A 12,320-nucleotide genomic window follows, 5' to 3' on the forward strand; every position below is an offset into this window, starting at 1 on the left:
AGTAGGGTAACAAAACGTCTGGAAATGAACCTTGCAGCTCAGCGAGCAAATCTACATCCAAAACCTCAACCTGAGCTACAAATCTTCTCAAAACTCGATCAGACACCATATTCTATGGCCCTAATTACTCATAGAAAATGCCATGGCACTTCTTCAAATAACATATCAGAAATTGAAAAGAGTCATCAAATCACCTACCAGAGTTGCACAACATTTCCAATGGATCCAATTGACAAGTCTGTGATAGTATCACCATTCAAATCCTTCTGCCCATCAATGGATAATCCAAAATATTGCAATTGATGGCTGATCTTTGAGGCTTGTATTCTCTAGAAACCAGATCAAAATATGTTTAGAATGTTTATTTGGAGATAGAATAGTATGATAGAGATAAAGGATGCAAATTTATAGAATCATGGATAGTTTAGAGCATAGAAAAAGGTCACTTGGCCCATCATATATGTACCCTGTGAAAAATGAACCTAGTCAAATCCCACTCTCACTCATTTGCCTAGTAGTCCTGCAGCTTACATCACTTGAAGTCCCTATCCAGAAAGCTTTTAAGTTAGTTATGTATTTCTATCTTTATTATCCTTCCTGCCGTGAGTTCCAGACCCCTACTTACCATGCCCCTCCACCTCCCCCCAGCACTTGGATGAAAAAGATTGTCTTTATCTCCCCTCTTACTTTTCTACCAAAAACTTTAAATCAATCGCCCCCAGTACCTGATGTCTCTGATAAAGCAATTAAGCCCTCTCATTCACTCTATCCAAGAACCTCACAATCTTGTATATGTCAATCAAATCTCCCCTGAGACACCTCTGTTCCAAAGTGTATGATTCCAATCAATCTAATCTTTCCTCATTGTTGTAAATTTTTGCAGACCTGGCAACATCCTCATAGAACTTCTCTGTGCCTTCTCCAGTACACTTATGTTCTTTCTGTAATGAGATGACCAACTGCACATGGCACTGAAGTTTTGTGCTAACTAATGATTTATACAGATTCAGTGTAACCTCCATGCTCCTATTTTCTGTATCTTGGTTAATAAAGACAAGGATTTCTTGTGCCTTCTTTTCTAACTTACTGACTTATCCTACCTTCAGGGAACTGTGGACATTCACTCCAAGGTCCCTCAGTTTCTTTGCCCCTTGTCACATTCTAACATTAACAGTACATTATTTTTCATTGTTTTACTTCTCCACATTTATCACTTTGCACATTTCTAGATGAATTCCATTTAACAATCCTCAGCAAACTTGAATTCCATTGATAATTTCCTGTTGTCTACAGCTGTCCTCACGATCAAACACATGGCCAGTTTTGATGGCATCTACAAGCTGATCGATTTGATCCATGTACTGTGCCAGACTAATGTATAGCAGAGTATGCCTTCCTCAGATGTTTAGAGACTTTTCTCATCCCTAACAGTAAACACATACTTGCACAATTTGAGAGACAAAAAAAGACATGAAATTTAACCAGATATTTCATAACACAGATGAATATTTCAAAATAGAATAACCTTTGATGTAAGAGAACAGATGATTACATAGAGTCTTTCATGACATCAAAATCTCCCAAAACAATTTATGGCAAATCATTATTGTTGAATTGTAGTCATGGTTGCAATGTAAGAGTCATGGCAGCCAATTTGTGTACAACTAAATCCCAAAAGCAGCAATATGATTATGCCAATTAACCTGTTTTTTGAGTTTATTGCAAGGTCAATTATTGTCCAGAACACGAATCCTTCAAAATAGTGTCATGGGAGGGGTGGCACAGGCCTTGCTTTAACATCTCAGACAAAATGAATTGGCATTACTAACACAGCAGCAGGACTGAAGGAGTGCCTCAGGACAAGAATTCTGTGCTCCCATTCCTGGAACGTAACATAGAATCCAAAATGTTGCACACAGAGATGAGAATATTATAAACTAAATCTGGATTATCAACAGGATAAAAGACTCCTCTTACCTTATCCCTGTCAGCAAAGAGTGATAATCTATTCAACATCCAATAAGTCACTAAGATCCCTTAAGGAACACAGCCAAACTTCTTGAAAAATTAACAGTAAGACAAAAGCTCCTCACTTGTAAATTGGATGTGTACCATAGAGGGTAAGGGAATAGGCAGCTGTGTGTAATAATAAAAGCAATAACTGAATCCATGTGATTAAAATTGACAGGACGGATTGTGTTTGATGCAGTTTGACCTCTTGACCTGCCCATCTAATTGTGTCCTTACCAAAATAGGCAAATGGGCTGAGGAGTGGTAGATGGAGTTTAATTTAGATAAATGTAAGGTGCTGTATTTTGGGATGGAAATGTTGAACATGACTTATACAGTTAATGGTAAGGTCCTGGGGAATGTTGCTGAACAAAGAGACCTTGGAGTGCAGGTTCATAGCTCCTTTAAAGTGGAATCTCAGGTAGACAGGATGGTGAAGGCACCATTTGGTATTCTTGTCTTTATTGATCAGTGCATTAAATACAGGAATTGGCGGCTGTATTGCTGCTGTATAGGACATTGGCTAGACCACTTTTGGAATACTGTGTGCAATTCTCCCTACCACAGGAAGGATGTTATGAAACTTGAAACGTTTTAAAAACAATTTACAAGGCTGGCGCCAGGCTTGGAGGGTTTGAGCTATAGGAAGAGGTTGAATAGGCTGGGGCTGTTTTCTCTGGAGCATCAGAGGCTAAGGGGTGACCTTATGGAGGTTTATAAAAAAAACATGAGGGGCATGGGTAGGATAAATAGACAAGGCCTTTTTCCCTAGGGTAGGGGAGTCCAGAACTAGAGGGCATAGGTTTAGGGTGAGAGGGGAAAAATTTAAAAGGGTCGTAAGGTGCAGCTTTTTCACGCAGTGGGTGGCATGGAATGAGCTGCCAGAAGAAGTGGTGGAGGCTGGAATGATTACAACATTTAAGAAGCATCTGGATGGGTATATGAATAGGGAGGTTTTAGAGAGATATGAGCCAAATGCTAGTAAATGGGTCCACATTTATTTAGGATATCTGTTCAGCATGGACAAGTTGGACAGTATGTTTCCATGCTGTCCATCTCTATGACTCTAAATGTTGCAAAGCACAGGTCATGCAGTGCAGCTGCAACTTTCAATCCCTCCAGCTTCTGCAGCATTGGCCTCTGAATGTTATAGCGTGAAATGTTTCTGCCAAGATCTCAGTTTAAATCAGAATTATCAGGAAGCTCTTACTTGTGTATGTTTTGACAGGATCGATGTTTGGTCTCCATTAAAAATGTATACGACTCCATGTTGTTCATCTTCTACAGGGGCTCCAACTGCAACGTCATTGTAGCCATCCAGATTGATGTCAGCAACAGCAGCTATAGCAGCTCCAAATCGAGTGTTCTTACCATCAACTGGCCCTTCTAAGATGCCTCGCTTTTCCAGGCTACCTTGCTGCATGACACAATTACCTGTATTGTGTTAGACTGCATTGGTGTTGATCCATTGCACAAATAAATGATACATGGTTCAAAGATAATGCTATTTTTTAATATTAGAGCAGCATATTTCATTGCTTCAGATAAAAAATACTTTCTGGATTACTGATTTCATTACATTATAAATGTCGTATTATTCAGTTTAATATTGCAGTTTGAATCAATGCCATCCATTCTACTAATGTGCTCCAGGCTCTATATTATGAGCCAACTAACTAATCTTTGGTAAGGATACTTCCACTCAGTGTGATTAAATAACATATGTTATGACTTGTATTGTACAAGGTATAAAGGTATGAAAACGCTCATACTAAGGAATGCCTTAAAAATCACCAAGTATGATAATGTCACAGAGACTTGTGGTCAACATCAGCTTAGGATCTCAAAGGAGAACATCCTAACATACAGCTCCTCCACGCAGTCTTTGTAACAATGTCTAGCACAGCAATGCAACCTGTAACTAGTTGCCAGCATGCAATAAATGACTTCTTGTTGAATACAATAGCCTATTCTAGTTAGAGCTATAAGTATTTTTTCTATCCCACATTAGACCAAGTGGGCCCTATAGATCTTTACAAACTTACCATATTGTGAGCTGCAATCTAAGTTTATCTTTACAGACTTATAAACTTCCTGTTCCTTTGTTGAGTAATGTTTTGCTGCTGTGCTACAGCTTGATGTCCTTCGGCTTGCAAAGCTAAATAAAATGCTTGTGTAAATGTTTAGGAAATATTTATAGTCTAAGTTATTCCAACAGGATTTTTTTATTCAATACAAGTCAACTGAATGATTTTTATTGGCACAAAATGTGTTTCTGCGAAGCAGCTTTTGGTCAAGTAATTGCAATTAGATTCTACAGAAAGCTGTTTTACCTGATTGACAGAAAATACATACACTCTTCCTTCCTCATTTTTGTGTTGACCCATAAACATAGGTGACCCAACCAATAGTACGTCCGTAAACAAATCTCTGTTAACATCGATAGAGCACAATACGCTTCCAAAATAGGACCCAAGCTAAAAAGGAAAGCAGATGATCAGTCAATTTAAATGACGAAACAGATAGGCATAATTTAAATGGATATGTTTGCTTGCACATCACTGTTAGAATTACATTGATGTCCCAGTGGCAAGCACTTCCTTTATTCATACTAATATACTATAATTAAAGAACAGCATTGTCTACTCCAACGATAGCAATGCATGTCTCCACGGCTAGAAAAAATGCTGTACAAAGACATTTCTCCCCCTAAATGATACACTTTACTTACTAGATCTCTGTTATGCACTTGCTCTATCTCCTTTTGTCCCCATTGATACCGAATTTCAAACAAATACATTAATTTATACAGTGTGTAAAATGGGGTGGACTGGTTGGTAAGACAACTCTAATTGACTAGTGTGTTACAATGGTGAAACAAAAGTTGGAATGATGTCAAATAAAGATGTCCTATGTCCTAGCATTGACTGATTGAGTCAAATGCCCCTTTGGTTTTTGTAATAGACGGGATGTAGAAAGTACACAACCAGCCATGTGTACAAAGCCCAATACAAAAAGCAACCTGTTAGATGGGATTCATGATTGGCTAGCACTTGTTGGACAACCATGACTGTGTTACTTGCCGTACAAGTGACCAATTTAAGATAATCAGTCAAGCTCATTATATGCCACATTCATAATTGCTAGATGTGACTTACATTCAGATGTCAGGACCAATTCTCAGTGAATGAAAGGAATATTTACAAGCCTTGACCCTTATTTAAATTACACAGAAGATTGGTAAGCATAGGTATCTTCTTAGCTTTCTCCATGGCAATACCTTGGTGAATCTTGGTGACTTGCCAATCAAACACCACCATTTTCATTTGTTAAGTTATTTGAATTTTGATATTCCTCTCTTCCGCCTGATGAATGCAAAATATAAGACTTCGGCAACACGTCTCTTTTTAGCAATTTTATTCTGTTACCACAGATTCTCCTCTGCTTTTCACCTGCTGTAGCACTGATGGGAAAGGAGCAAAGACCCATGGTCAGGTCTCTTAATTCGTTATTGCTGCCTGATGCTTCCTGAGGTATTTGCGTACTACTAAGCTTGCCTTGTAACAGGAACAGGCCAAAATAATGCAATATTAGGATGGGAGAGGTAGCACTTCCCACCTACACTGTAATGCAAAATGGTAGATTGGGGGTGGAGTAGGACAAAGTGAAATGTCCTGTCTTCAGTATTGGGGGCCCTACATTGCAGTATTAGATCAAAGCAGAGAAAGGTTTCATTTGACTTATTTTCTACTGAAACTGTTGTTCAGGCACTCAAATTAATTAAGCAGCCATAAACAGTAGAGTCCACTGTTGTTTGTTACTTATGTAAATGCTTTGGATGAGAATTTCGGAGGCATGGTTAGTAAGTTGCAAATGAGACTAAAATTGGTAGTATAGTGGACAGTGAAGAAGGTGATTTGAGATTACAAAGAAACCTTGATCAATTGGGCCAGTGGGCCAAGTAGCAGCAGATGCAGTTTATTTTAAATATATGTGAGCTATTGTATTTCGGTAAGATGAACAAGGACAGGGCTTCATCCCCACCCCCATTCACCCATTGTACTCTTTGCTACCTTCCCCCACCCTCCTCTCTGACCTATCACCTTTATCCCCACCCCTATTCACCCATTGTACTCTTTGCTACCTTCCCCCACCCTCCTCTCTGACTTATCACCCCATCCCCACCCCCCGTTCACCTATTGTACTCTATGCTACTTTCTCCACACCCCCACACCCCTCTCATTTATCTCTCCACTCTGCAGGCACATTGCCTCTATTCCTAATGAAGGGCTTTTGCCTGAAATGTTTATTTTCCTGCCCCTCAGAAACTGTCTGATCTGCTGTGCTTTTCCAGCACCACTCTAATCTAGACTCTGGTACTCCAGAAGAGCCCTCACCAACATTGTGTACAACCACAACATAATTCTCAACACTTATACTCAATGGTCTGAGCAATGAAGACAAGCATGCTCCATGCCTTATTCACCACCCTGACCACCTGTAGGAGGTTGGGCGGTGACCTTATAGAGTTTTATAAGACGATGAGGGCATAGATAATGTGAATAGCAAAGATATTTTCTCTGAGGTAGGGGAATTCAAAATAGAAGATACAATTTTAAGGTGAGAGGAGAAAGATCTAAAAAGAACCTGAGGGGCAATGTTTTCACAGACAGGGTGGTTTGTATGTGGAATGAACTGCCAGAGGAAGTGGCTAATGCAGGTGCAGTTACAACATTTAAAAGACATTTGGACAGGTACATAAATAGGCAAGGTTTAGAGCTAAATGGGCCAAATGCAGCAAATGGGACGAGTTTAGCTTGTGAAACTTGGTTGGCATACAGACAAGGGTCGGTTTCCGTGCTGTATGACTCTATTACTCTATAAACTGGTATTTCAATCTTCCCTTTACTCCTGTCAACAGAAGTGTCCATAATTGCCCAAAGGGCACTTTGAAGGTATGGTGGCAAAAAATAAGTTGTTATTTAATATTGCCTCCCCAGGGCTCTACTTTCGTATCAAACAGAAAATGATACAAACATAGGACACAAAACAGCATCTGATTTTTTTCTTGATTTTTTTGAAGTACACTGCCCAGTCACAAGAAATATCATCTGCCTGGACTGTCATGTGCCTAAAAATGGAAATAGATGCATTCTGTCAAAAGACATATACACATACCATCCTTCCCTGTTGTTCTGCAGTAATGGGAGGGACTCTATGTCAAGGGCAAGTTCTTTTTTTACTTATGGATAGTACTTCAATGAATGAGCTAAAATTGTGGTTAGCAAGTAGTTTGCTGTTCGAAAATTATTATGGTGTCAAAGATTGCAGGCTGAATCAAATCAATGTTTCCCTCGATAAATCATAGAATGCAAGGCTCAGCTTTCTGATGAATTAGAGTCAAAACGTGTGGTGCTGGAGAAATGCAGCAGGTCAGGCAGTATCCAAGGAACAGGAGAGTCGACATTGTGGGCATAAGCACTTTTTGACTTTGTTCTCCAGAATCTGCACTCCTCACTTTCTCCTTTCTGATGAATTAACTTAGTTTCTCTTCCTTAAAAAAATGCAGTTGTTTTGTGCCCTCATTTCCATTATCCTCAAAAACAGAAACAGAAGGCTATGCAATTATACAAAGGCCAATCAAAATAGTAAAGAAAATAAGAGGTTAGCACTGTACATGCCTGCTCTCCTTTCGCGGTCTGCTTAATTGTCACTTCATCATTTAATCCTACTGTGTATACAACTACTTGTCCTGTGTGTTGGAAACGTGGTGCTCCAGCAACATATAGCACAGAGTATTTTGTAATCAAGGATGTCACTGAGTAACCTGGAAAGAAAAATACATATATCAGACCAAATATGATTGCAAAAGTTATAGCTGGTTGCTAAAGTATAAATAATAAACCAAATATATAAAGTATATATGATATAAGTATGCTTTAAATTCTTAAATTGTATTTTAAATGCTTAATTTAAAAGCATGTGTTTAGTAGATGAGAGTATCAGAATACTTTTGGCTTATTAGGCTTGCTCCCTTTGCCTCTGAGCCTTGGTGCTAGTTAGCGTGAGTGTATCTGAAGCCTGTTTAATCTGCTCTCATCAAAATCCACTGATAATTGTCTATCAGTTTTGTCAGGGCCTTGCACATGGAAGAGGCCATTGATTTACAGTGGATACAGCCTAGCTAACAGTCACATTAAACCATATTTTGTCCAAATAAAAACCTGTAAGAAGAGAAGAACACTGGGCTTCTGTCATAGCGTCATGTACAGCATGGAAACAGATTTTTTGGTCCAGCTTGTCCATGCTGACCAGACATTCTAAATTAATCTATTCCCATTTGCTGGCATTTGGCCCATATTCCTCTAATCTCTTCCTATTCATACACCCATCTAAATGCCTTTTAAATGGTGTAGGTTTTGCAACTATACCACCCTCTGTGTGAAAAAGTTGCCCCTTAGGTCTTTCCCCTCTCACTGCAAACCTCTGCCCTCTAGTTCTGGACTCACCCTAGGGAAAGGACCTTGTCTATTTACCCTATCATTGCCCCTCATGATTATATAAACCTCTGCAAGGTTGCGCCCCAGCCTCTGACACTCCATATGAAAACAGCCCTAGCCTATTCAGCCTCTCCCTATAGCCCAAACCCTCCAATCCTGGCAACATCTTTGCAAATCTTTTCTGAACCCTTTTAGGTTTTACAACATCCTTGCTATATCAGGGAGACCAGGATTGCATAGAGTATTCCAAAAGTAGCCAACCAATGTCCTAGAAAGCCTCAACATGACCTCCCAATTTCTATACTCAATGCACTGTCCAATAAAGACTACCATACTAAATGCCTTCTTTACTATCCTGTCTACCCCTGTGACTCTGCTTTCAAGGAACTACAAACCTGCACTCCAAGGTCTCTTTGTTCAGCGATACTCCCCAGGACCTTACCATTAAGTCAGAGTCATAGAGTCATAGAAATGTATAGCAGGGAAACAGACCCTCAGTCCAGGGTAAAAACAATGACTGCAGATGCTGAAAACCAAATACTGGATTAGTGGTGCTGGAAGAGCACAGCAGTTCAGGCAGCATCCAACGAGCAGCGAAATCGACGTTTCGGGCAAACGTCCTTCATCAGGTATTCCTGATGCTGCCTGAACTGCTGTGCTCTTCCAGCACCACTAATCCAGTAGACCCTCAGTCCAGCTTGTCCATGCCAACCAGATATCCTAACCTAATCTAGTCCCATTTGCTAGCACTTGGCCCATATCCCTCAAAACCCTTCCTATTCATATACCCATCCAGATGCCTTTTAAATGCTGTAATTGTACCAGCCTTCATCACTTCCTCTGGCAGTTCATCCCATACATGCACCACCCTCTGTGCGAAAAAGTTGCCCCTTAGGTCCGTTTTATATCTTACCCCTCTCACCCTAAACCTATGCCCTCCAGTTCTGGACTCCCCCACCCCAACGACCTTTTCTATTTATCCTATCCATGATAAGTCTTGCCCTGGTTTACCTTACCAAAATGCAGGACATCACATTTATTTGAACTAAATGTGGTCTCTGTAGGAAAAAAGGCACTTCTCCTCCAAGGCCTTTACTTTCTGCTATTTGTAGTTCATGTATGTTTACAGCAATAAATTAATGCATCCTCTGAGCGTTTTCTGGAAACCCAACAAAAGGAATATCCTCTATTGAGCTGGGGTCAGGTGATTGAGTGGTGAAATGGGTGGGGGAGGGGCAGGGTGGTTGTCTCCTGTCTTTCTCGTTACTCTGACAATACGACGACTCCGGCACCTACTTTTGAAGTAACCCTAGAAATCCAGCACGGATTTGTGAAGGGGAGGTCTTTCCTTACAAGTCTTATTGAATTCTTCGAGCAGGTAACCAAGCATGTGGATGAGGGTAGAGCAGTGGATGTAGTGTACATGGATTTTAGTAAGGCATTTGATAAGGTTCCCCATGGTAGGCTTATGCGGAAAGTCAGGAGGCATGGGATAGAGGGAAATTTGGCCAATTGGATAGAAAACTGGCTAACCGGTCGAAGTCAGAGAGTGGTGGTAGATGGTAAATATTCAGCATGGAGTCCAGTTACAAGTGGAGTTCCGCAGGGATCAGTTCTGGGTCCTCTGCTGTTTGTAATTTTTATTAATGATTTAGATGAGGGAGTCGAAGGGTGGGTCAGTAAATTTGCAGATGATACAAAGATAGGTGGAGTTGTGGACAGTGAGGAGGGCTGTTGTCGGCTGCAGAGGGACTTAGATATGATGCAGAGCTGGGCTGAGGAGTGGCAGATGGAGTTCAACCCTGCCAAGTGTGAGGTTGTCCATTTTGGAAGAACAAATAAGAATGCGGAATACAGGGTTAATGGTAGGGTTCTTGGTCAGGTGGAGGAACAGAGGGATCTTGGGGTCTATGTACATAGATCTTTGAAGGTTGCCACTCAGGTGGATAGAGTTTGTAAGAAGGCCTATGGAGTATTATCGTTCATTAGCAGAGGGATTGAATTCAAGAGTCGTGAGGTGATGTTGCAGCTGTACAGGACTTTGGTTAGGCCACATTTGGAGTACTGTGTGCAGTTCTGGTCGCCTCACTTTAGGAAAGATGTGGAAGCTTTGGAGAGGGTGCAGAGAAGATTTACCAGGATGTTGCCTGGAATGGAGAGTAGGTCGTACGAGGATAGGTTGAGAGTTCTCGGCCTTTTCTCGTTGGAACGGCGAAGGATGAGGGGTGACTTGATAGAGGTTTATAAGATGATCAGAGGAATAGATAGAGTAGACAGTCAGAAACTTTTTCCCCGGGTACAACAGAGTGTTACAAGGGGACATAAATTTAAGGTGAAGGGTGGAAGGTATAGGGGAGATGTCAGGGGTGGGTTCTTTACCCAGAGAGTGGTGGGGGCATGGAATGCGCTGCCCGTGGGAGTGGTAGAGTCAGATTCATTGGCGACCTTTAAGCGGCATTTGGATAGGTACATGGATGGGTGCTTAATCTAGGATAGAAGTTCGGCACAACATCGTGGGCCGAAGGGCCTGTTCTGTGCTGCTGTATTGTTCTATTCTATTCTATAAAGGCTGGAATAATGGCTATCTGCCCCTTATTCTTCTTTGCACCATGGTGGGATCTCTACAAACAGGATAGTCTTCACCTGAACCAGAGGAGTACCAATACTCTGGGTGGGAAATTTGCTAATACTCTGCGGGGGTGGGGGGGGGTGGGGGGAAGGGAAGGGTTTAAATTAATGCTGCAGTGGGGTGGGAACCTGAATTGTAGTTCCAGTGTACCAGGGGTTGAAGGTAGTGAGGTCAGGGATAGATTTACAAGGTCACGAGAGGGCTCCGGCAATCAGGGTGTTGGTTTGAAGAGTGTCTACTTCAATGCCAGAAGCATCTGGAATAAGGTGGGTGAACTTGCAGCATGGGTTGGTACCTTGGATTTCGATGTTGTGGCCATTTCAGAGACATGGGTAGAGGAGGGACAGGAACGGTTGTTGCAGGTTCCAGGATTTAGTAAGAACAGAGAAGATGGTAAAAGGTAGGGGCTGTGGCATTGTTAATCAAGGATAGTATTACAGCAGCCAAGATGACATTTGAGGATTCCTCCACTGAATTAGTTTGGGCTGAGGTTAGAAACATGAAAGGAGAGGTCACCCTGTTAGGGGTTTTCTATCGGCCTCCAAATTTTTCCAGGAATATAGAGGAAAGAATAGCAAAGATGATTCCCAATAGGAGCTAGAGTGACAGGGTAGTTGCTATTAGATTAGGTTCCCTACAGTGTGGAACCAGGCCCTTTGGCCCAACAAGTCCACACGGATCCTCCGAAGAGTAACCCCCCAGACCCATTCTCCTACCCTATATTTACCCCTGACTAATGCACCTAACAGTACGGGTAATTTAGCATGGCCAATTCACCTAATTGCACATCTTTGGACTGTGAGAGGAAACCAGAGCACCTGGAAGAAACCCACGCAGACATGGGGAGAACGTGCAAACTCCACACAGACAGTTGCCTGAGGCTGGAATTGAACCTGGGTCCCTGGTGCTGAGAGGCAGCAGTGCTAACCACTGAGCCACCATGCCACCGTTATGAGGTCTTTATCTTACCCAACATTGACTACCCAAGTTAGAAAGATCAGTTTTTGTTCAATGTGTGCAGGAGGGTTTTCTGACACAGTATGTGGACAGGCCAACAAGAGGCGATGCCATATTGGATTTGATACTGGGGAATGAACCTGGCCATGTGTTAAATTTGGAGGTAGGTGAGCACTTTGACGATAGTGACCACAATTCGGTTATGTTTACAATAGCAATGGGCA

The 12,320-nt window shown here is 41.5% G+C and overlaps 1 protein-coding gene across 1 annotated transcript in view; it reads right to left on the bottom strand.

Moving 5' to 3' along the window:
* The window catches only part of LOC140477769 (integrin alpha-2-like), a 188,164-nt gene that overhangs the window by 68,952 nt on the left and 106,892 nt on the right, over window positions 1-12,320 (bottom strand). Inside the window, exons 12-15 of the mRNA XM_072571628.1 lie at window positions 7,692-7,837; window positions 4,344-4,487; window positions 3,221-3,427; window positions 199-329 (exon numbers count right to left, since the gene is read on the bottom strand). Coding sequence (XP_072427729.1) covers window positions 199-329; window positions 3,221-3,427; window positions 4,344-4,487; window positions 7,692-7,837 — 628 coding nt within the window. The remainder of the gene's footprint in view (window positions 1-198; window positions 330-3,220; window positions 3,428-4,343; window positions 4,488-7,691; window positions 7,838-12,320) is intronic.

This window comes from Chiloscyllium punctatum, chromosome 1 (genome assembly GCF_047496795.1).
Source record: "Chiloscyllium punctatum isolate Juve2018m chromosome 1, sChiPun1.3, whole genome shotgun sequence".
Taxonomy (NCBI): domain Eukaryota; kingdom Metazoa; phylum Chordata; class Chondrichthyes; order Orectolobiformes; family Hemiscylliidae; genus Chiloscyllium; species Chiloscyllium punctatum.